This window comes from Lipotes vexillifer, unplaced genomic scaffold (assembly GCF_000442215.2).
Source record: "Lipotes vexillifer unplaced genomic scaffold, Lipotes_vexillifer_v1.1 scaffold469, whole genome shotgun sequence".
In the NCBI taxonomy this organism is placed as follows: domain Eukaryota; kingdom Metazoa; phylum Chordata; class Mammalia; order Artiodactyla; family Lipotidae; genus Lipotes; species Lipotes vexillifer.
The window spans coordinates 1,148,114-1,173,563 of record NW_006788006.1 but is presented as its reverse complement, the minus strand read 5'-3'; the positions used below and the strand labels follow the sequence as shown (position 1 = coordinate 1,173,563).

The window sequence follows — 25,450 nt, the reverse complement described above, 5'->3', positions numbered from 1 at the left end:
ACAAAGTTGCTGCAGTTCTGCCTTCCCCTCCAAGGGCTTGTCTGTGAGGGGCCGGTCTTCGTCACTTTTCCTTCCTCCAGCCACTCTTGCTGTGTGACCTTGGCTGAGTCACTCTCCCTCTCCAGCCCAATCTCATCTAGTGCTTTGAATCCTCACCTCAAGGTCCTTGAGGAGACAGGAGCAAGTCACAAAGGTGCAAATGATTTACGTTCACTTGTCTAGAGCACCTGGGGGTATTTGTCAGGTTTGAATGGGGCATCCTGGGGAGAGGATGCTTCACGAGGAGGCAACCCATACTTCTTTCCCTTTGGGGGCATATGGCCTCAGTTTCTTCATTTGTAAATGGCACAATTGAAAGCCATGTCCATAGCTTGCAGACAAATAGACACACAGGATGCACTCTGCATAGAGCATGGCCAGCAGAGGGGGTTCAGAGGGCAGAATTGCTATATTGATTGATGGGCAGAATTCACGACCATCCCTTGGGGTTGGCGAGGGCTGGAAGGTCCCAGGTCTGCAGACCCTTTACCATGCAAGGAACCAGAGGCCATGTGGACCAGCCAGAATATGAAAGGATGTGGGACCAAAACCCAGTCCACAAGTCCTGCGGCCACCCTGCTACCCACAAACCTCACCACTGGGGATCTGCTCCTGTGGTTGCCCCTGGGGCTGGGACCACCTTCCAGGACAAGAAAGATTTGTCTTCTCAAGCTAAGGTCACCCTCCCTGTGGGCAGAGAGCGTGTCTTCTCCCTGTGCCCTGGGATACACTCTGGGGACATGAAGAGGCCCCCAGGACCCTCCTGCCCTCAGAGAGAAGGAACAGGAGGAAGCAGAGATTCCTTCCATCTGTGCAGAATCCCACACACCGTCCACTGCAGCGGTTCCTTCTCGGAATTGATGGTCCTTACCTTGCTTGCAGTACCCCCCCACGGAGCAGGGCTTGAGGGGCTTAACTCAGCTGGTGGCCAACTACCCCCAGGGATACATGATCTGGATGGGCCCTATCACCCCCCTGGTCATTTTCTGCCATCCTGACTTGATCCGGAATGTCGCCAATGCCTCAGGTACCCATGCAGAGCTTGTGGTGGTGGTGCCATGACACATCTGAGAGCTTCCAGCTCCTCCCTGCCAAGCTTCAATGTGGCCCCTACAGGACCCCGGCCCTTTCTTCCCTCTTCTCTCTCAGCCATCTTCCTCTTTCCTTCAAGTATTCACCAGCCCCCATCTCACTGCCTCCTTCCTCCTGTCACTGCCATCTGCACCCCACCCTGGTGTTCTGGGTGAAGGACACCTCCAATCTTGAGGACACAGGTCTGGACAGAGAGATCCCTGACCTGGTGTGGTCAGGAATTGGCCAGAGGGAGATGGGCTATGGCAACCCAGAGGAGAAGCAAGGTTTTCTGCTGGGGCATCCCGGAAGGCTTCCTGGAGGAGTTGTTGGAACTGTGTCTGGATCGATGAGCAGACATTTTTTAAAGCAGAGGGTAAAGTGGTGCAGTGGAAATTCATAGCAACCCAGGCCCCCTGCCAGGCCTTCCCTCAGTCCCACCCATCCCCAGGCCCAGAGCAATGAAGACTCGTGGCTGGTGGAAGATCTGGGCTGCTATTTCCATGACATCCACCTCTCTGGTGGGTCAGTTTCTTTGACTCTGTCCTGCAGCTCGACCACTTTTAGTTCAGTGTCCTCCTTCTCCAGTCCCCAGGAATCTCCCTGAGGAGACTCCACCGCACCCTGCCTCCCTTCTCTTGCCCCCTGTTCCTCCCATCCCCAGACAGACCTGGCAAGCAGGGGAATGAACAGGCAGCAACTGACAGAAACCTTGGTTGAAACACAAGAATGCTCAGTGACTCTGGGAAGATCCCTGGCTCTCTCTGGCTGCTGAAGTCTCTTTCGGCTGTTAGTGGTGGAAATGCAACCCTGTATGTTCTAAGGAAAGAAAGAGAATCAATTGATAGTAAGGTCCAAGGAGGGTGTCTTCAGGCCCAGCTGGATCCAGGTCTTAAACAATGTCATCAGAAATCTGTCTTCATCTTTCAGTTCTGTGTTCATCTGTGATGGCTTCACTCTCATCATGGTAAAGATGAATGCCAGAAGCTCAACCCCCATGGAAAAGTGACCTCATTCACAACATTTCCAGGAAAAGATACAAGATTCCCTTTAATTTCCCTTGCCTGGGTCATGGGACCAATCTCTGTGTCCCTGAGACGCTGAGTGCCCTGTCTGAGAAGCATAGGGTCCTCTGAGCTATTGTTTTGGGGCTCAGAGCAGCTGGATGGTTAAGAACTCAGGCCCTGGATTCAGACAGACCTGGGCTGGAGTCTCAGGCTAAGTGTCTGGGAGACTGTTGGCAAGTGACTTCATCATTCAGAGCCTCAGTTTCCGTACCTGGAATATGAGGATGGAAGAGAAGTCAGGTGAACATGGTATTTGGGATCCAAACAGGGAAAAACCCTTTCTATCCTTGCACCTGAGGGACCCCAATTGTCATGTATGGAGGGTATGGGGAGGGAGCCCAGGAGGAGGCTGAGGACAGATGAGCAGCTGCTGGAGGTGATTCATAGGTTCAGGTCTGGATCCCTTCCTTGCAAGTCCTTCCCTCTGGCAGCCTGGAAGAGTGTGAATTGGGTCATTTTTGTGCCTGTCCAGATTCAGAGCTCAGAGGAAGGTCTCCTGTACACACAGGGGCAGATCAGCACCTATGGGATGTGTGCCATTGGTGGGTTGGACCCTGGCATGTGGTCACCCACATCTTCCACCCCACCTGCATCAAGCCTGTGCTCTTTGCTCCAGGTAGACACCTCCCTGGCCACAGCTTGCCCACTGCCATGGTCTCTGTGTTGCCTCCAGGTGGGAAGGTGACCAGGGTGCAGACAGAAGGGGCTATGGCAGAGACGCCACTGCCTCCCTCTCACCTGGATTCCCACCTGCCTGACCTGTGGTCATGTCTGTGCAATGTCTGCTGTATAGCCACGTCTGGTCACGTATGTTTCTACCTGGATTCTGGTTACAGCTGGTGTATGTTATACCTGGTGACACCTTGTGTATGTTTATACCTGAGCTCAAATGGAGATGGTCTCAGTCATTTCTGGGACTCAGCTGTGGCCAAGGACATCTGAGGCATCTTGGAGTCTCTGATTCTTATGTGAGATGCCATTAGAGATTGTCTGGTTCTCCTGCTGGTCACGTCTGGGCCACATTTGGAGTTTGTCTGAGGTCTGGGACTCAGGGTCACTCTGAGAAATGCCTGGGACCTTATGTGAGTCGTGTCTGATGCAGGTCTTAGAGTATGTCTTGGTCTTGCCTGATGTCAGATTGTCTTCAGGTCCATGGCAGAGCATGTTTTGTCATGTCAGGTTGTGTCGTACACGTTGGGGCCCTGTCAGACGTCTCAGGAGAGGTCAGAGTGCTGGGGCAGATGTAACGTCCCTAGGTCCCTGTAAAGGTGTTTTGTAAAGTGCTGGGCTGTGCTTCGGTGTTTATAAGGTGCCATGTCAAGTCATGTTGGGGTATGTTGTGTCATGTTGGGGTGTGTCTAAGCATATAGAGTTGTGTCTATGGGCTCTGTCTTGACTGTATTCTGTGCTGCAGCCTGGCCTGTTCCCCTCCCTTCCCCCCCTCCCCCCAGTTTCCTGTGCTCTTGGCCTCATTCCTGCTATGCTGGGCTTGGAGGGGGAATGCAGGTTCCCGGCTGGGAGCCTCCACCTCCCACCAAAATCCCGCCCCTCCCCTTCTTCCTGGCCCCTGATGGTCCTCATTCATGTCAGCCACCGTCGCACCCAAGGACGTGCACTTCTACGACTTTCTGAAGCCCTGGCTGGGTGAGTAACTGTGAGTGAAGGGGGTTTGGGACAACCTTGGAGGCCCAGGGGAAGGTGCTGCCCTTGCCCACTCCCTGTGGCTGTCTCTGCTAGGGGATGGGCTCCTGCTGAGTGCCGGTGACAAATGGAGCAGCCACCGTCGCATGCTGACACCCGCCTTCCACTTCAACATCCTGAAGCCCTATATGAAGATTTTCACCAAGAGTGCAGACATCATGCATGTGAGTATCTTGAACTCAGGGTCCCTGAGTCTTGGGGACAACAGGGACTCAGATACATCTTGTCTGTAATTCTGCCTCTTCTGGGTGGCTTGGGCCATTGTTCTTTCCTTCTGAGCCTCAATTTCCTTGGCTATAAAATGAGTATGATGTGATCCCTGCTTTGCAGGGTGGTCGAGATAACATAATGGAGCCATGTTCCTGGCACATAGTAGGTGCTGAGAAGGTAATAGTTTCTATTTTACCTTCACAGAAACCATGGAATCTTAAGGCACGTTTGATGATAATGATGAATATCACGTAGTAGTTATTCCTGAGTAACAAATCACTTCAAAACAGTAAGGGTTTAGTATTGACAGCAAGTCTGTGAGTCAGTTGGCTGGTTCCTCTGAATGTAGATGGGGTCACTCACGTATCTATAATCAGCTGTGGGTCAGATAGTGTTGGGCTGCACCCCACAGGCCTGCAGCCTCAAGACTGAAGAAAGAGCTGGAGTCAGTAACAGAGACATCAGTGGTTTAATGGACGGGGGCATCTTACACGTCTGAAGCAAGGTCCTGGAGTGACACCCCACCATGTGCGGTCGACAGCGGGAAGGACATGGCGGCAGTCTTCCTATGGGGGTGGATGGGTGAGAGGTTACCAGTTGTAGGGGAATTGACATCAGGTTGGCTCATAAGTTACCAAGGAAACCAGCAGAGGAGCATACCCCTCACTACCCCTTTGATAAGCTATCATGGTGGAGATGTTTTGATCTAAACATTAGAACAATGACTATCTGGGGCTGGGGGCGAGTATTTAGGCAGTTACTGATTAGGCTCCATGATTAAGAGGGAAGGTCAGCCATGTGAATAGGGTGTAGGTGAAACAAGGACTGGTCAAGCAAGGGATGTACAGAGAACAAGAGGACAACTATCTTGGGCGGCCTGACCATACAGATACGAAGCATTGCTGATCTGGGGTCAGTCCTCTCACATGTTTGGAGCTTGGTTGGCTGCAAGCGGACCTAGGGTGACCTCAGCTAGGGCAACTAGACTTCCTTTCATGTGATCCTCTCCCTTCAGAAGACATCTCAGGCTGGCTCAAATGGCAGAGGCAGGGTTTGAAAAGACTGAGAGGAAGCTGCAGTGCCCAGGGGGGTCTAGGTTTGGGATGATCACCTCATTATTTTCACCACAGTCTATTGGCCAAAACAAGTCCAAGGCCAGCTCAGAATCGAAGGATGGTGAAATAGGCTCCACCTCCTAATAGAAGTTACTGAAAAACTACATTGCGAAAGGTTGGGATATATACATGGGAATGGAGTAGTGGACATAAGGATTTTGTGAAGTGCCTCAGATTTTTCCATACCTGCAAGCTGACAAGGGAGCTTGTTACTCTTTTGTGGATTCTGCCAGAAGTCATGAGACTCCTGGGTTGGAGACAAAGGACAATGTATTACTTTTGGCACAGAAAACAGCCTGTGCTTCTTGTTGGTTTGCATTCTTCTTACAAGTCACCAAATACCCTGAGGATGACACAGGTGGGCTTCAATAGATGCCTGCTCGTATAGTATGTTGTATTACAAGGGAAGGAGCCCTAGGTTTAGGGACTCTATGACTTTTATAGCAATGAGAAGCAAGCCTGGTATTTGTCCAGGGGGAGGCATTGAAACAGGAGGGAAGGGGGCAGGGCACAACCTTTAAATGAATGACATAGCCAGAGGACATGACATAAACTGATTACAACCGAATAGATCCAAGATGGCGGACGAGGTGACTTCCACTAGACCTTGAGCCCCAATATACGCTCATTGTAACACATCAGCTCGCTAAATGACACACCCACAAGTGCCATGACAGTTCGAAGCCTGACCATAAAGGTCAAAAAGAGAGCAGTAGCCCAATTCCTGGAAATCCCCACCCCTTCCCCAAAATAGCCGGAATATTCCTCCCACTCATTAGCCCATGAAATTACCCACCCCTATAAAAACTGACAGCCCAGTACCCTGGGGCCGCTCTCACCTTCTGAGATGGCCCACACTCTGTGGAATGTGTTTCTCCCTAAATAAATCCTCTTCTTACCCATCACTTTGTCTCTCACTGAATTCTTTCTGCAATGAGACATCAAGAACCTGAGCTTCATTAAGTCCTGAGACCAAGCGTGTGATTTCAGTTAAAAGACCATGGGTTCAAGTCTCAATCTGGGTTACAAGGTTTCAACATGACCTCACTCCTCAAGGTTGTTTGCTACAAACACAACTCTGAGAAATGGCCCAGGTAAAGAACATCAGAGTCTTGCAATTTTTTGGCATACCCAGCAAAAAAGTGCAGGGGTGCTCAGGACCCATGGAGGACTACCTCTCTCAACATAGGGGACATTTTCCTAATCAATTTATAACAATGAAGATGATGGAAGCTAACATTTGTTGAGCACTTATTTTATGTAATAAGTTGACCAAGGGTACAAAGAGTATAGTGGGCAGAGCCAGGATTTAAAAACCCAGATCTCCTGACTCTCAGCCATGGTGACTTCATGCCCTAACAGTAACAGCTTTAACACCTACCCAGGTGTGGTCCTCCCTAGGGTTGTGTGCCTGGGCCCAGGAGTCAGAATCTGTGGGAGTGCATCTTGGTGTTTAGGGGTTAGGGAGGGGTCAGGGGAGTCAGTTCCCAGCCACAGCTCTGTCCCCTTCTTTGTCCAGGCCAAGTGGCAGCACCTGGTCACAGAGGGCCACACCCATCTGGACATGTTTGAACACATCAGCCTCATGACCCTGGACAGTCTGCAGAAATGCGTCTTCAGTTTCGACAGCAATTGCCAGGAGTGAGTCTCAGCCCAGGGCCCAGGAATATGAGCCACCCAAGGGAGTAGATGGGGGAGGGAGGACTGACCAGGGCTATCAGAAGGGCCTTCCTGGAGGAGGCGGGTCAGAGCTGGACATTGAAGGACAGGGAAAGGGAAAGAAAAGGAGCTAACCTTTCAGGTAAGTAGAACTGTTTGATAAAGGCCAGGAGGGTAGGATGAGCAAAGTGTGAGCAACAGTGAGGAGACAACTTGGAAATAAGTTTGGAGGAGTGGGCAGGGTTATGTCTTAAGGACATTCTGAAGTCAGACACAGAGGATATGAACTTTATCTGAAGTTTCCTGGGAGCCAAGGAATGTGTTTGAGCAGATGAGGGTCTTGGTTAAAGTTGAGCTTGGACATCTGACTCGATAGAAGACCAACTGTCATGTAGACACTGAATGCTGTTGACACTGGATGTAAGGAGAATAGGGAAGGGCTGGGCCATTGAGCAGCTAGCAGAGGATAAGTTCTGAGCCATGTGGACAGTTTGGGGAAGGAGAAGGGGCAGGTACTGGCTGAGAGACAGAGGAAAGAAGCATGATATCTAAGCCGTGCTCTGGGTGCCTGGGGCATGGAGGCAGCTCACAGAGATGGGATGTAGGAGAGAAGAGTCTGGAGACTCTCGTGTCCTGGCTCCTCCCCACACTGTGTCTGTGGGCCATCTGTTCTTGGAGCCTCAGTTTCCTGAAGGGAGGTGGCTCCCGGCTTCTGGGTTTCAGGTGTTTTATGTCGTTGGCTTCCTTCATGCTCTCATCCTGCAGGAAGCCCAGTGAATATATTGCTGCCATCTTGGAGCTCAGTGCCCTAGTGGCAAAGCGGCACCAGCAGATCTTCCTGAGCGTAGACCTCCTGTACTACCTGAGCCCCGACGGGCGGTGCTTCCGCAGGGCCTGCCGCCTGGTTCACGACTTCACAGACGTTGTCATCCGGGAGCGGCGGCGTACCCTCCCCAGTCAGGGTATTGATGACTTCCTCAAGGCCAAGGCTAAGTCCAAGACCTTGGACTTCATTGATGTGCTCCTGCTGTCCAAGGTGGGCTCCTCTGAGATCTGAGTAGAAGTATTAGAATGGACCTCGATTTGATCAAAGAGCTTGGACGGGATGCAGAGGGTACTGGGGAGCCATGTGAGGTGCTTGAGGGAGGGATGGGTCAGGGATAAGTTTTAGAGATGAGTGTGTGGAATCCCCCTGCAGGGGATTGCTGAGTCTGAAACTGTGAAGTCCTGAGATTTTACTCTACTTACAAGCTAATAAGTTAGTCTACCACAGAGGCAGACTGTATATATACAGGTATGTATATATGCAAAACTCTAGATCAGAGCAGCCCATTTATTACTTATAGCGGTAACAGTAGGCAGAGTAGAATTGTAGCTATGGTTCCCCATTCCTAAATTTCTCTGAGGGCTCCATAATGTTTTACCTATACATGCAGCCATGCTTGCATTTCAGGATAAGTACCTCCAGATTTTGAACTTTAGAATTTATGCAGGACATCTGCCCCTTCTTCCCTACGGGGGGGAGAGAGGGGGAGAGAGAGAGAGAAGGAAAGGGAACAGGAGGGAAGGGGAGGGGAGGGGAGGGGAGGGAAGAGAGGAGAAGGGAAGAAAATAGATTGTTCTTGAACTTGAACAAATCCTCGTGGGAGAGAAGGCAAAGCCTATAGATTCTACAGGTTTATAACCCATTCCTTATTCCCAGGAGAGATAAGGAATCCCTGGATTTACTATCCTAACATATGAGCAAATGGCTTTGGGGCAATGCTCAAGCTATAGCTTCCAAGTCAAGTTGCCACTCAATCATCCTGTAACCCAGGTTGCATCATGTAGAGACATGAAAATATTTATAGATCATTGATTCCTTTCACCAGGGACAATACAGGAGGCAAAGAGGTCAAGAGGAGGCCTGTGGAGTGGGCCCTCGTGTGATAGCAAGCGAACGAGGTCTAGGAGTTCAGGGTGGGCTTGGGTTTCTGGATGGATGATGGAGGTTGAGATTGTCTCAGTTTAGGCTCAGGGGCCCTCAGTGATTCTGGGGATCTTGCTTTCTCTCCAGGATGAAGATGGGAAGGGATTATCAGACGAAGATATCCGAGCTGAAGCTGACACCTTCATGTTTGAGGGTGAGGGTCCCAGTGTGAGACTACAGAGGGGAAGGGGTCTCTCCCCCACCAAGGAACTAGATCACCCCATCCCTCCCCATCCTCCCCACGGGCCTTACTGTGAGGGTTCTGTCCGCCTTCTGGTGCTGAAGTAGCCAGAGACCCAAGCTTTTCTGATGCCCCTCAGGCCATGACACCACAGCCAGCGGCCTCTCCTGGGCCCTGTACAACCTTGCAAAGCACCCGGAATACCAGGAGCGCTGCCGGCAGGAGGTGCAAGAACTCCTGAGGGACCGTGAGCCTAAGGAGATTGAATGGTGAGTGCAGGTCCTCCTGGTCTTTTTCTGAGCCCCTCACATTGGCCTTGCACCCTGGCTGGGGAAGAGGGGAGATCCTTTTGTTGATTCTGTCATTATTGCTTAGTGGGAATAGGAGAAGAGCCCAGAGGCAGGGTCTAGTACCCAGTATGTATAACAGGGGAAAGTTTGCAGGCTCTTGGGACAGAAAGACCTGGATTTCTGAGAGAATTAGCGACAATGTGTGAGGGCTGATGATGCCACTTAGCACATATTCAGTAAGTGAACTTCCCCTCCACTCCCTTACTTTTCTCTCTGAATCACATGTTTTCAAACATCTTCATCCCTGAGTGTTTTCTGATCTCCTGTCCCCTGATTCTTCATATTATTTAGTCCAGGATTCACAGGGAACACTGAGGACTAAAGTCATTCAACTCCTGTCCAGAACAGCTGCATCTTCATCCATCCAGTTCCCATTTAGGAAACACTGCCAAACTGCCTGCCTTCCTATCCCCAATTGTATGCCATTTCCAATTCTTTCCAGCCCCATTCGGTGTCCTGGAGACTCAGGAAGGACCCAGACCCAGTCTTTGCCTTCCAGGAGCTCCCAGCCTGGTGAGGAATAACCCCAGGTCAGGACACTCCCAGTGTACATGGGCAGTGCTGGGGTTTTGAGTAAGAGAGGCAAAGTCGAGGGTGGAAAAAAGTGCCTCAGCTGAGACCCTGAAAGATGATCAGTAGATATCTGGATGCATTTGAGATGCAGTTAGGTCAAGAAGACAGCTGGGCAAAAATGAAGTGATGTGGGGAAGGGGAGAAAGAGAGAGACAGAGAGAGAGAAATGAGTGAGGGAGGAGGTTTAACTGAACATATGATTGGCTTGTGGAAAACAGATTACACACACTATTAACACACACTATCCCAGAGTGTGGAATGAATACCCATTTTTGTATATTCAAATAATCTCTAGTCTTTTAATAGAGTTTAAAATTTTAGTATAGAGGTCTTATGCAGCTTTTGCTAAATTAACCCTTAGATACTCTTGTTGCTATGGTGAATCATCTAGTCTATCTGTATTGAGAAATATTTATAAGTTCATTTGGAATACATTCACATTTCTTGTTAATGTTAATCCAGATATTTTATAACATCATCATCATTTCTTTCATCATCTATTCTTTCTAATACAAAAACTAATAATTTATGGATATAAATTTCTTGTGCAGTGAACATAGTAAATGCTAAATATGGAGTCCCATATCAATAGGAAAAATAAAGTTCATTTAATAAAAACTTGGAACAACTGGAGAGCTACATGGAAAAAGGTTAATTCAACCTGCTCTTATGTCATAAGAAAATAACATCTACATGAATCAAATATTTAAAATAAAAAATAAAGGAGTCTTAAAGGCTCTAGAGGAAACCATGGGAAATTATTTTATAGCTCCAGAGTAGGAAAGGCCCAAGAGATGGACACTGGGCCCAAGAGATGGACAAGAAGAGATTGATAGGCTGTTACATGAAAAAGACACAGAGCAGTGTGTATAGTACATAGTATGCTACTATATATTTTTTTAATGCAAAAAAGTACCTCTGGAAGGATACATATAAAAATCATCACTCGGCAAACTGTGAGGAGGGAAAATGAGTGCTGTTGGGCCATGGGTGTGGTGTTTTGTACTTTTCCAATTTTGAACTAGTTAACTGCATCAACTATTAAGAATTTAAAACACCACACAAAATAAAGGGGATTAAAGAAAAAGAATTCAGTCCCCTTACTGAATCTTATCTTCGATGCTTATAAAAGCTTTCCAGTGAATTCTCTTGTTTTCTAAGTATAAAATCATTACCTGCCAAAAATGACATATTTACCCCACATTTCAAATGGCATTACTCTCCTTTTTCCTCTAATTGCATTAGCTAGTATCTCTAGTGCTGTAATAAATAAGAGTCAACAGTGAATCTGATCTTTTCTTACTCATTTGCCTTTTGATTTCGCTATCTTGCCATAAAGAATATTTTATTTATTTATTTATTTATTTTTATTTTTATTATTTTTTTTTTTTTTGGCGGTCCGTGGGCCCCTCACTGCTGTGGCCTCTCCCACTGCGGAGCAACAGGTTCCGGACGTGCAGGCTCAGCGGCCACAGCTCACGGGCGCTGCCGCTCCGCGGCATGTGGGATCCTCCCGGACCGGGGCACGAACCCGCGTCCCCTGCATCAGCAGGTGGACTCCCAACCACTGCGCCACCAGGGAAGCCCAAGAATATTTTATTTTTATAAGAATTTGTAAACGTTTTTATGGTTGGCTCTTTGATATTTTGCTTAGAAAAACTTCTGAAAATATCTCACTAAATTTTGTCTGGTTCTTCTGTGATATTGCTTTTCTTTCTAAGAACCACTTTATTGAGGTATGATGGACAAAGAAAAAACTGTACATATCTAATGTATACAACTTAATGTGTTTGGAGGTATTTGATCCATCGGCAATTTTGTTATAGGGAGAGAGGATCTCATGGGACAGCAGGAGGGCTGGGGTGGGGAGGGAGGCAATGTCTCTGTTTTTACTCCCTGGATAATTGTCATGGGGATTCCTTAGGGACGATCTGGCCCAGTTGCCCTTCCTGACCATGTGCATCAAGGAGAGTCTGCGGTTGCACCCCCCAGTCACAGTCATCTCCCGCCGCTGTACCCAGGACACTGTGCTCCCAGATGGACGGGTCATCCCCAAAGGTGCCCACGATGACTAGGGGAGGAGGTTCCTGGTCAGAAAGAGGGGCCCAATCAGGTGGCTTGGACCTAGTCCTGACTGGCCCCTCATCTCCCACAGGTGTTATCTGCCTCATCAGTATTTTCGGGACCCATCACAACCCATCGGTGTGGCCAGACCCTGAGGTGCTGCCTTCCCTATCCCCCACCGCCCTCATCCTAGCCCACTCCCCTCGGGGGCCCTAGAGGAGGGCACAGGGTTCTGGCTTAGTAAATCAGACATCACCTCCCCCATTATACAAACATCTGCCAAGTAGCCCTGTCTTGCCTTGCCCCCAGGTCTATGACCCTTTCCGCTTTGACCCAGAAAACGTCAAGGGGAGGTCACCTCTGGCTTTTATTCCCTTCTCCGCGGGGCCCAGGTGAGGACGGGGCATCTGAAGTGGGAATGGAGTGGTGGGCGCAGGAGTCTGGGACTGAAATTCCAGCCTTGATTTTGGGGGCCAGGAAGAGGGAAAGTTTAAGATGGTCAGAGTTTCCCTCTGCTCCACTGGGCGTTATGGGTAAGGGTCTGGGGAATGGTGGTGGGCCCGAGGAGGGGTCCGAGGTGTGTTGAGAGCCCTGTTCCCCTGTCTGCTGATCTGAGTTCAGGACTGGAGTGTGGGCTAAGCTCTGGGGATATGTAAACCCACGTGGGGGTTCCAGGCACGGTTAGCCTCCTTCTCCATCCCTGTTGGTGGGGATGGGGGTTGTGGGCCAGATACCCGGTACGGTGGGGCCCGGATAAGGGCTCCAGGCGCAGTCAGAGCTCCCGCTCTCGCCCACAGGAACTGCATTGGGCAGTCATTTGCCATGACAGAGATGAAGGTGGTCCTGGCGCTCACGCTGCTGCGCTTCCGTGTGCTGCCGGACAAGGAGGAGCCACTCAGGAAGCCGGAGCTGATCCTGCGCGCGGAGGGCGGACTTTGGTTGTGTGTGGAGCCGCTGAGTGCAAGTCAGCAGTGACCCACCACCGTCTGGCCTGCGATCCACCCTGACCCTAGACACCTCACTTTGCAGACTCTTAGGAATAAAACTGTGCTGCCTTGTCTGCCCCAGTCTCATTGAGAGGGGCGCTTGGGTCCTGGGGGGATCCAGGCGGGTCTGAGAGGCCATGAACCTGGGGGGCGGGGGGCGGGGGTGGGGAGGAGGTGGATATTGATGTGGTAGTTGGAGCTCCATCTTGGATCACGAGGTCAAGGATACTCTTTAGGGAAGGTGGAGCAGAGAGCTAGATGCAGTCAGGTTCAGATGACGCTGGATCCACCACTCCCTCCTATAGTGGTCACCATCCCAGTGTGCCATTTACTAGCTGCTTGGCTTGGGGAAAATCATGTCTCTCTCTAAGCCTCAGTGCCTTTGTTACATAATAGTAGCAACCTTATTGTGGGTTGTGGAGATTTATAAGCAAGCATGAGCAAAATGACTGACTCAGGGCTTCCCTGGCTGCGCAGTGGTTGGGGGTCGGCCTGCTGATGCAGGGGACGCAGGTTTGTGCCCCGATCCGGGAGGATCCCATGTGCCGTGGAGCGACTGGGCCCATGAGCCATGGCCGCTGAGCCTGCGCGTCCGGAGCCCGTGCTCCGCAATGGGAGAGGCCACAACAGTGAGAGGCCCGCGTACAGCATCCCGCATGCCGTGGCGCGGCTGGGCCCGTGAGCCATGGCCGCTGGGCCTGTGTGTCTGGAGCCTCTGCTCCGCAGCGGGAGAGGCCACAGCAGTGACAGGCCCGCATACCACAAAAAAAAAAAAAAAAAAAAAAAAAAAAAAATGACTGACTCAGTATCTGGTAAGCATCAGTACTCAATAAGGGTTCATTTCGTCCCTTCTTTTTGCATCACTTTCTCAAATTTAAAATGTTTTAAAGTTATAAAAGTTATTTTTAAGTTTTGGGACGTGTGGAAACCTGCCGTTGAAGGTAACTGTCATTAGAAGATTCAGTAAATTCAAAATCTCCATAGTAACATCTGTTACATAGTTACAATGGGCTTTGATGTGAAGCTGGTCCGAAGCTAGGAACCGAAAAACAATTTTTTCCCTCAGAGACGCATGACCCAGGACTTCATTTTCATCTAGGAAGTGGAGGTCAAGAGGGTCCACAATAGTGAGAGGAGGTGGAGGGGGCAGGAGTGGGGCCACTTCCTTCAGCACCTGGGACAGCAGCTGCCTCAGGACTTGCCCCAGTCAGGCTGTAGGAGGTCCTGGGATAGAGTCCTAGTCTCAGAGCCTTTCAGGGGCCAGAAGACTTACTGGTTGCAAAATTAGAAAGAAACACTGTAACATGAAATGAGGAAATATTTAGTATATTCTAAGCTGAAAATCACATATGTTTTCCTTTGCCTTCATAGTTCTTATTTAAAATGTTTTTCTTTTCCCCCAAATGATACCTTACCATAGAAGAAAATACAAATAATAAAAAGTAAGAAATAAAAATCATATCCATAATCCAAACATGTCAAAGCAATCACTGTTCATATTCTCTCACATATACTGCCAAATTTTAATTTTATATGTAATTCTTAGACAAGTAAAAATTTGAATTTACATCTAAATGTATCACATTTACATATAATCTCCTTTTTTAAATTACTATTATACTGACTAACAAGCACATGGAAAGATACTCAACATCATGCATCATTAGGGAAATGCAAATCAATGACACAGTGTGATATCACTTCACACCCACTAGGACGGCAAGAATATAAAACAATGGAAAATAACAAGGGTTGGTGAGGATGTGGGGTAATTGGGACCCTCATACACTGCTGGTGGGGATGGAAAATGGTGCAGCCACTGTGGGAAACAGCCTGGTGTTTCCTCAATAAATTAAACCTAGAATTACCATATGACCCTGCCATCCTGCACCTAGGTATGTACCCAAAAGAATTGAAAGCAGGGTTTAAACAAAAAGTTGTACGTGGCCCTTCATAGTGGCACCATCCACAATTGCCAAAAGTTGGATATTTGGGAAACAGTTCAAATATCCATTAACAGATGAATGAATAAATAAAATGAGGTATATCCATAACAAGAAATATTATTGGGTCATAAAAAGGAGTGAAGCACTGATACATGCTACAACATGAATGAACTTTGAAAACATTATGGTAGGTGAAAGGAGCCGGACACAAAAGGTCATATATTATATGATTCCATTTATATGAAATGTGCAGAATAGGTACATCCATAGAGATAGATTCAGGAGCTGGAGGGTGGAGGAGGAAATAATGACTGCTAATGAGTACAGGTCTGCTTTGCAGGTGATGAAAATATTTTGGAACTAGATAGAGGAGAGGTGGTGGTTGCACACCGTTGTGAATGTACTAGATGCATGGAATCGACACTTTAATGTTATGAATTTTAGGAATGAATGAATTTTATGTTATGTGAGTTTTATCTCAACATAAAAAATGTTATTTTATCTTACATTTTTCTTGTTAATCTGGGGTTTTCATATAATAATGTATTGTGAACATCCTTCAACAACATAAAATCATCTTGGGGGTCTTTAAAATCTTTGTGTTAGGTATTCAAGCCACTCTTTATTTTAGTAAATAGCATTATGTCAGGAAATAATTTAGTTTGTCTCACTTTGCAAGAATTCTCTTTATGCACCTTAATAAGCTTGAGATATCACAACCAATTACATATTGAGTTACGCTTAATCACATAACTTTTGGTGTAGAAATTTCATTTTTATAGCAATAGATACACATGCATTCATGTAAGGTGTGGGTGTGGTTAAACACTTTTCATACAACACGTAAGGCTTGATGACTCCACAGACACTGGTTTTGGTCCTATTAACAGAAGTAGACCACTGGAGGGGAGAAGGTTATGACGCTTCAGCTCCCCCAGGTAAACACTGATTTCATCCTCACACCAATCTTGTGGATTGGAGAGATTAACTCACTTGCTCAAGGTCACTCAGTTGATGAGTGGTATAGTGGGGGTAGGTTTGGTCAGCTTGGCTTCAGAATTCATGCCTTAGCTTCCAAGGAAGCAATTTTCAAGGTGTCTCAGCCTCAAGTGCATCAGATCACCTGGAGAACCACTGCAGGATTACTAGAAGACACTCTTGGATGAGTGGTGCCTAACTTTTTAAATGTAGTATTTTTGACAGGGGATTCATTCACTCATGTACAAAATAAGATATTCAGTGAAAATACTTGTCCTCCATATGTCCTTTGTTTTCCTAGTTTTTTCATCTTTAGGTAAATACTTTACTTTTTGTATATCATTTCACAGTATATTTATGCAAATAATATATGTGCTTAGTTATCCTCAGCCTCATTTTAAAACTATGTAAATTTACAAAATTTACTAAAAGTAAAGTTTGCTCTATTTGGTGTACAGTTCTGAGATTTGAAATGTCTAGAGTTGTGTAAACACACTACCATAGTCACCCTTGATAGTCAAAAACTTTTCACCCCAACTCCTGCCAAACACTGATCTATTGTCCATCCCTATAGTCTGGCTTCTTTCCCCTTACAACACATTTACGATTCATTCATGTTGCATGCATCAATACTTTCTTAATATTCCATAGTATGGTGAGCCACATTTTCTTCACCAGTTGGAGGACATGTGGATTGTTTTCAACTTTGTGCTGTCATGAATAAAGCTACTATGAATATTTGTGTACAGCCGTTCACTGCTCTTGGAATGGGATGGCTGGGTCATATTACATGTGTACGTTTAACATTAGAAGAAACAACCAAACTTTTTCCAAAGTGTGCCACTTAAAAATTTTAATTTCATTAAAATTCCCAGCTTTATTGAGATATAATTGACACATAACATTTCTGTTTAAGGTGTACAACACTTTGATTTAATACATTTATACCTTAGAAAGTGATGATACATAGTATTAGCTACCACCTCTACCCCATCACATACTTACCATTTATTTTTTGTGGTCAGAACATTTAAGATCTACTCCTTCAGGAACATTCAAGTTTCTGACACAGTACCATTAGCTGTAGTCACCATACTGTACATTAGATCCCCAAACTTGTTAATCTTAAAACTGGAAGTTTGTATCCTTTGACCAGTATCTCCCCATTTATCCAACCCCCAGTAACCATCACTCTACTCTGTTTCTTTGAGTTTGTCTTTTTTAGATTCCACATATAAGTAATATCATACAGTACAGTTATCCCTCAGTATCTGCGAGGGATGGGGCGATTGGTTCCAGGAATCCCCGTGGATACCAATAATTGGTGATGCTCAAGTCCCTCATATAAAATAGTGTAGCATTTTCATACAACCTGCACATCCTCCTGCATACTTTAACTCATCTCTAGATTCCTTATAATGCCAAATACAATGTAAATGCTATGTAAATAGTTTCTGGTACACAGCAAATTCAAGTTTTGCTTTTTGGAATTTTTTGGACTTCCCCCTCCCCCGAATCTTTTTGAACTGGGATTTGTTGACTATGCAGATGCAGAACCTGCAGATATGGAAGGCTGCCTGTATTTGTCTTTCTCTAACTTATTTCACTTAGCATAATGCTCTCAAGGTCCAACCACGTTGTCACAAACGAGCAGGTTTTCCTTCTTTCTCCTGGCTGACTAATATTCCATTGTGTGTGTGTGTGTGTGTGTGTGTGTATCACATCCTCTTCATCCATTCATCCAGTGATAGACAGTTTTAGTTTGTTTACATATCTTGGCTATTGTGAATAATACTGCAGTGAAGATGGGAGTGCAGATATCTCTGTGAGATCCTGATTTCAGTTTTACTGGATCATACGGCCGTTTTTTTTTTAATTTTTTGAGGAACCTCCATATACTCTTTTCCATAGGTGTCCGTGTCATTTAAAATTCCTCTCATTAACGTGTGAGGGTTCTGGCTGCTGCCCATACTCACTGGCACCTGGAGGTGTCACTTTTTCCCCAGCCATTCTTATGGGTGTGCAATGATATGTCCCTGTGATTTTAATTTGCATTTCCTAATGGCTAATGATGTTGAACAATTTTTCATGTGCCTATTTGCCATCCATATATCTTCTGTGGTAAAGCACCTGTTCAAATCTTTTGCCCATTCATTTTCCTTGGATTGTTACCTTCCACTGTTGCATTTTACATACAAATCCTTTGTCAGATATGTGATTTGCAAGCCTTTTTTCCTAGTGTGTGGTTGGTCTTTATCTTAAGTTTCTTTCACAGAGCAAAATTTTAAAATGTTTATAAAGTGCAGTTTATCAATTTTTTCATTTTATGATTATGCTGTTGGTGTTATATATAAGAACTCTCTGTTTAACCTAAGGCCACAAAGATTGTCTTCTATGTTTTCTTCTAAAAGTTTTACATTTTTACATTATTTAGTTCTATGGTTCATATTAAATTAAATTTTGTATAAAGTGTGAGGTATGGGATGAGTTGTTTTTTTGTTTGTTTGTTTTTTTGCATTGGATGTCGAATTTTTCCAGTACTACTTACTGAGAAGACTATCCTTTGTATATTGACTTGCCCTACAAGATTTTTTTAAAAATTTCTGGACTCTCTATACTGTTCCATTGATTAATATGCCTTTGACCAGTATCACACTGTCATTATTACTGTTGTTTTATACTATGTGTTGAAAGGGGTCTTATAAATCCTTCAACTAAATTTTTCCTTTTCCGAAAAATTTTGCCTCTGATAAATCCTTTGCATTTTCATGTACATTTTGTAATCAGCTTATCTATTTCTACAAAAGTCCTCCTGAGATTGTGATCTCATAGAATTTGTAGACCGATTTGAGCAGACTTAGCATCTTAACAATATTGAACCTTCTCCTCCATGAACATTGTATTTCTCTCCATTAATTTGGGTCTTCTTGGATTTCTTTTATCAGTGTCTTGAAGCTTTCATCCTAGAAATCATGCACATATTTTGTTAGATTTATACCTGAACATTTCACTTTTTCTGGTACATGATACTTGAAAAAATGGTATTTGAAAACATTTTCCAATTGTTCACTAAGGGTTGGCATACATTTTCTGTAAAGACCCATATTGTAAATACTTCAGGCCTTACAGCCCTCCTCCTCTTCCTCTCCTTCTTTTATAATTCTTTTAAAATATAAAACAATTCATTGCTTGTATATCTTAGAGAAACAGGGCACAGGCCAGACTTGGTCCATAGACCATAGTGTGCCAACCCCTGGAATATATAAATACAATTAATTTTTGTATATTAACCATGTATCCTGAAGTCTATTGGGTCATCCCCAATGGAATACAAATAACACTGCTATTTCCTCAATCTTTGAAAAAAAAATCCTTGCGCTTGATCCCACTTTCCCACCTGTTAACCCACAGTTTCTTTCCCCCACCATGAAGCTAACCCCTTCAAAGAGCTATCTATACTTGGGGTGTCAAATGTCTTTTCTCCCACTACAAATGGGCTTTGACTTTCCACTAAGGGCTGTGATGGTGAATGAATAAGAGACAAGAAGGAGGGGAGGCATGGACCCCATGGGTCCCCTGCTTAATTGTTAAGACACACCCAGGCCTGATTCAGTCACTGGCTGTTGTGAGGTGTCCATTCTTCTTCTGAGTGTGTTGGAGGCTCCTTCTTCTAGAAGATTCGGAGACAACAAGCTCTAAGACATTTGGTCTCCATTAGTTCAATGTGTGTGTGTGACTATGTGACTGTGTGTGGGACTGTGTGTAAGTGTATGTGTGACTGTGAACACATATGTGTCATGGTGTGTGTATATGAGTGTATGCATGTAATTGTGTGCATGGTTACATGCATGCATATATTGTGCTCTGCACTCGTGTGTGTGCATGTGTGTGTAAGTGTGTATGTAGCTGCAAGCACACGTGGCTGTATGTAACTGTGTGTGTGTCTGTGTGTACACAGTGTGTATGTGTATGTGATTGTGTATGCAGTTGTGTGCATGTGTGGGTGAACGTGTATGTATGTGTGTAAGGGTGTAAATATATGTGTCTTGAAGTCACTGAACCACTGTAATGGTCTGCACCAGGCTGTGTTCCTGAAAACAACTGCTGTGGGAGGCCTGTCCCCAGACCTCAGCTGAGTGGTGTGGGCAGGACATTCTGGAGAAATAATGCCTTTGGAAGCAGCCCTGACTAAGGACTTGTGGGTGTATGTTCTTTGCTGTCCCCGAGAGGGACTGAGCCCCAGGTGCCACAGTGTGAGCTTTCTTGCTAAAGTACCCTTTACCTGCTGACTTCCCTTCCCAGTCTCACCTCCACAGTGCCCTACTGGCATTTCCTGGGATTATTTCCCAAGGAAACAACTTACAGCTGAATTCTTGCCTCAAGGTCACCTCCAAATAAAGTATTTGCACTTGAATCCTTGTATGAGGATCTACTTCCAGAGGATGCAAACTAAGACACACATAGGCTCGCTCCTCCAATCCCCAAGGGTCTGTTATTATTCCCTTTTTACTTAGGAGGAATGTGAGTCTCAGAGAGGGCAATTTACTTGCCCAAGGTCACACAGCTGGAGAGTGGCAAAGCTTAGCCTTGACCAGGAGCCATCTGATCCCAAGCCAGTCCTTGCTCCTTTCTAAGGAGCCTCTTCCCTGCTAAGGGCAGAGGGAAAGAACAGGGGATGTTCATAGCCTGCAAGACAGCTGATGTGTGTGCCAGTAGGGGCTAAGGCTCATTGCTGGTGACTGTGTCCTCGTTCTGTCATAAAATAAGAGAAATAAGGCAATTACTCATGCTTGGTGCTGACTGTAAGCTAGGGAGTATTGTAAGCCCTTTACTCATTTTAATTTATTTGATTTTCACAACCACCTTGTCATTACCCTCAGTTTTCAGGTTAGAAAATTGAGGCACAGAAAAGTAAAGAGACATGCCCAAATTCACTCAGCTGGTGCTGATTTGAACCCTGGCACCTGGAGTCCTTGTTCTTAACCATGACGCCGTCTGGCTTCTACAGGTTGCATATATTGCGTCCTGCCGCCTCTCAGGCATGGCACTAAGCATGCAGTAGCGTGGTACTATGCATAACACTAAAACTTTTTCCCTTTAAAAATATAATCTGTGGGACTTCCCTGGTGGTCCAGTGGTAAATAATCTGCCTTACAATTCAGGGGACTCGGGTTCAGTCCCTGGGCAGTTAACTAAGATCCCACATGCTGTGGGGCAACTAAGCCCTCATGCTGTGGGGCAACTAAGCAGCTACTGAGCTCACACACCTCAACTAGAGAGCCTGCGTGCCTCAAACTACAGAGCCCATGTGCTCTGGAACCCATGTGCCATGGCTACAGAGCCCATGGGCCCTGGAGCCTGCACACCACAACTAGAGAAGAGAAAACCCCCATGCCACAACCAGAGAGAAGCCCGAGTGCCACAAAGAAGAGCCTGTGTATGTCAGCGAAGATCCCGCATGGAGCAACTAAGACCCGATGCAGCCAAAAATAAATTTAATTAATTAATAATAAAGAAATAAATCTAAAATATATATAAATAATTTGTAATTACACAGATTAGTAATTATAATGAAAAAATGCTTTGTAGGCTTCATCTAAGAAAAGGAAACCATTGGGTAAATGTAGACATTTAGCAGAACCATTCTTCCTCCTACTCTGCCCTCCCATTCCAGGTGTTGGGTATAATTTTTCAATTTTTTTCTGTGCCTACACAAACATCGACACTCACATAACTGGATTGCTGAGGTGTCCCATCCCTTTGCAGAATGTAATAGTTGGGTCCTGGCAGAGACCTCAGTTGGGCTACATGAGAGTGGCTTTAAGTAGGAGCCATTTACAAAGTATTGGCTGTGTAAATAAGGAATGTTGCCTGCCATCTGGTTCTACAAGGATTAAATCATTAGCCACTGCAATTGCTAATTCAGGACAGAGAGCAGGATGAGGCACTCTGCACATTGGGAAAACAGGCCTTTAGATACTTTAGATATTTAGGAAAAATTTTATGAGCCTGAATTCTTGCATCCTCCCATACTTAGAAAAGTACTAAAATTATTAACTAAAACATCTGTTCCTCATGACGACTAGCAGTAACCATCTACCAAGCTGTTTATTGGATTGCACATACCCCTTGGCCAAAATCACATATATGCTGACCTCCTTCCTCACCTCTTTGGAGCAGTTCCTCAGAACTATCTGAGAGGCTGTGTCCTGGGCAACACTCCTCAGTAATGTTCCTGAATAAAACTGAAGATAGGGAGGGTGGGAGGGAGGGAGACAAAGAGGGAAGAGATATGGGAACATATATATATGTATAACTGACTCACTCTGTTATAAAGCAGAAACTAACACACCATTGTAAAGCAATTATACCCCAATAAAGATGTTAAAAAAATAAAAAATAAAAAAAATTAAAAAAAAACTGAATCTCACTGTTCTGACGTTGTGCATTTTTTATTTCAGTTGACAATGGGCAAAAGGAAACCATCAAGGCTAGTATAGCCCCCTGGGGGCTAGCATCAGCTGAGAGCTGACACCACCCCCAGGCCAGGTAGTAGCTGTTCCTGGAACCCAGAGGGATTAGCTGAAGCTGAAAGCAGCAGTGGCCTTTGGCAGAGGATGGATGTCTGTCCTCTAATCCCCTCTAATTGCCTGCAGGTGCCTTCCATTGACCAAACATCATCTCCTTATCTGACTCGGGCTGCAGGTAGGTGGCCAGACTCCTATTATAACAGGGAAGAACAAATCTGACTCCACATTGGATCTATTCCTTTGTCTCTAACCTTTGTACTCTGTTGCCTGTGCTTAGTCATGCTGGCTCTGCACCTTTGTAAAAGAATGTTGCCTGTAGCTGTTTTGACAACAGTCTGCTTTCACTTTTAAGGTTCATTGGATTCACTGGTAAAATAACCACTTGTCTCACACAAGTGAACAGCTTCAGTCAAATCTTTAATAGGAGGAGCTTCAAGATGGCAGAAAAGTAAGGCATGGAGATCACCTTCCTCCCCACAAATACATCAGAAATACATCTACATGTGGAACAGCTCCTACAGAACACCCACTGAACGCTGGCAGAAGACCTCAAACCTCCCAAAAGGCAAGAAACTTCCCACGTACCTGGGTAGGGTAAAAGAAAAAAACAGAGACAAAGTATAGGGACAGGACCTGCACCTCTGGGAGGGAGCTGTGAAGGAGGAAAGGTTTCCACACACTGGGAAGCCCCTTGGCGGGCGGAGACTGCAGGTGGCGGAGCGGGGAGCTTCGGAGCCGCGGAAGAGAGCACAGCCACAGGGGTGCGGAGGGCAAAGCGGAGAGATTCCCGCACAGAGGATCGGTGCCGACCGGCACTCACCAGCCTGAGAGGCTTGTCTGCTCCCCGCCGGGGCGGGCGGGGCTGCGAGCCGAGGCTCGGGTTTCGGTCGGATCCCAGGGAGATGACTGGGGTTGGCTGCGTGAACACAGCCTGCAGGGGGTTAGTGCACCACGGCTAGCCGGAAGGGAGTCCGGGAAAAAGTGTGGAGCTTCCACAGAGGCAAGAGACATTTTCTTGCCTCTTTGTTTCCTGGTGCGCGAGGAGAGGGGATTAAGAGCGCCGCTTAAAGGAGCTCCAGAGACGGGCGCGAGCCGCGGCTAAAAGCGCGGACCCCAGAGACGGGCATGAGACGCTAAGGCTGCTGCTGCCGCCACCAAGAAGCCTGTGTGCGAGCACAGGTCACTACCCACACCTCCCCTCCCGGGAGGCTGTGCAGCCCGCCACTGCCAGGGTCCCGGGATCCAGGGACAACTTTCCCGGGAGAACGCACGGCGCGCCTCAGGCTGGTGCAACGTCACGCCGGCCTCTGGCACCGCAGGCTCGCCCCGCATCCCCTCCCTTCCCCTGGTCTGAGTGAGCCAGAGCCCCCTAATCAGCTGCTCTTTTAACCCCGTCCTGTCTGAGCGAAGAACAGACGCCCTCAGGCGACCTACACGCAGAGGCGGGGCCACATCCAAAGATGAACCCTGGGAGCTGTGCGAACAAAGAAGAGAAAGGGAAATCTCTCCCAGCAGCCTCAGGAGCAGCGGATTAAATCTCTACAATTAACTTGATGTACCCTGCATCTGTGGAATACATGAATAGACAACGAATCATCCCAAATTGAGGAGGTGGACTTTGGGAGCAACGATATATATTTTTTTCCATTTTCTCTTTTTGTGAGTGTGTATGTGTATGATTCTGTGTGTGATTTTGTCTGTATAGCTTTGCTTTTACCATTTGTCCTAGGATTCTGTCTGTCCGGTTTTTTTCCTGTTTTTTGTAATTACTTTAAAGAATTTTTTTTTCTTCATAATTATTTTTCTTTTAATAACTTTATTTTATTTTATCTTCTTCTTTCTTTCTTTTTCCCCCCCCCCCTTTTATTCTGAGCCGTGTAGAGCACAGACTCTTGGTGCTCCAGCCAGGCATCAGGACTGTGCCACTGAGGTGGGAGAGCCCAGTTCAGAACACTGGTCCACAAGAGACCTCCCAGCTCCACATAATATCAAACAGTGAAAATCTCCCAGAGATCTCCATCTCAACGCCAAGACCCAGCTCCACTCAATAACCAGCAAGCTACAGTGCAGGACACCCTATACCAGACAACTAGCAGGACAGGACCACAACCCCATCCATTAGCACAGAGGCTGCTTAAAATCATAATAAGACCACAAACACCCCAAAACACACCACCAAACGTGAATCTGCCCACCAGAAAGACAAGATACAGTGTCATCCACCAGAACACAGGCACTAGTCCCCTCCACCAGGAAGCATACACAACCCACTGAACCAAACTTAGCCACTGGAGACAGACACCAAAAACAAGGGAAACTACGAACCTGCAGCCTGTGAAAAGGAGACCCCAAACACAGCAAGTTAAGCAAAATGAGAAGACAGAGATACACACAGCAGATGAAGGAGCAAGGCAAAAACCCACCAGAACTAACAAATGAAGAGGAGATAGGCAGTCTACCTGAAAAAGAATTCAGAGTAATGATAGTAAAAATGATCCAAAATCTTGGAAATACAATGGAGAAAATACAAGAAACATTTAATAAGGACCTAGAAGAACTAAAGAGCAAACAAACAGAGATGAAGAACACAATAAATGAAATTTAAAATTCTCTAGAAGTGATCAATAGCAGAATAACTGAGGCAGAAGAAGGTATAAGTGACCTGGAAGATAAATAAGTGGAAATAACTACCGCAGAGCAGAATAAAGAAAATAGAATGAAAAGAATTGAAGACAGTCTCAGAGACCTCTGAAACAACATTAAACGCACCAACATTCAAATTATAGGGGTACAATAAGAAGAAGAGAAAAAGAAAGGGACTGAGAAAATATTTGAAGAGATTATAGTTGAAAACTTCCCTAATATGGGAAAGTAAACAGTTAGTCAAGTCCAGGAAGCACAGAGAGTCCCATACAGGATAAATCGAAGGAGAAACACGCCAAGACACATATTAAACAAACTATCAAAAATTAAATACAGGGCTTCCCTGGTGGCGCAGTGCTTGAGAGTCC

The 25,450-nt window shown here is 46.2% G+C and overlaps 2 protein-coding genes across 2 annotated transcripts in view; one reads left to right on the top strand and one right to left on the bottom strand.

Moving 5' to 3' along the window:
* LOC103089103 (leukotriene-B(4) omega-hydroxylase 1-like) overlaps positions 1 to 12,974 on the top strand; it is a 14,124-nt gene extending 1,150 nt beyond the window's left edge. Inside the window, exons 2-12 of the mRNA XM_007460974.1 lie at positions 922 to 1,066; positions 3,768 to 3,821; positions 3,915 to 4,042; positions 6,723 to 6,844; positions 7,628 to 7,898; positions 8,919 to 8,985; positions 9,152 to 9,281; positions 11,860 to 11,993; positions 12,091 to 12,155; positions 12,309 to 12,391; positions 12,797 to 12,974. Of these exons, the coding sequence (XP_007461036.1) occupies positions 922 to 1,066; positions 3,768 to 3,821; positions 3,915 to 4,042; positions 6,723 to 6,844; positions 7,628 to 7,898; positions 8,919 to 8,985; positions 9,152 to 9,281; positions 11,860 to 11,993; positions 12,091 to 12,155; positions 12,309 to 12,391; positions 12,797 to 12,974 (1,377 nt within the window). The remainder of the gene's footprint in view (positions 1 to 921; positions 1,067 to 3,767; positions 3,822 to 3,914; positions 4,043 to 6,722; positions 6,845 to 7,627; positions 7,899 to 8,918; positions 8,986 to 9,151; positions 9,282 to 11,859; positions 11,994 to 12,090; positions 12,156 to 12,308; positions 12,392 to 12,796) is intronic.
* Positions 1 to 25,450, bottom strand: part of LOC103079229 (leukotriene-B(4) omega-hydroxylase 1-like) — a 79,138-nt gene that overhangs the window by 27,921 nt on the left and 25,767 nt on the right. The gene's annotated exons all lie outside the window — the stretch shown is intronic.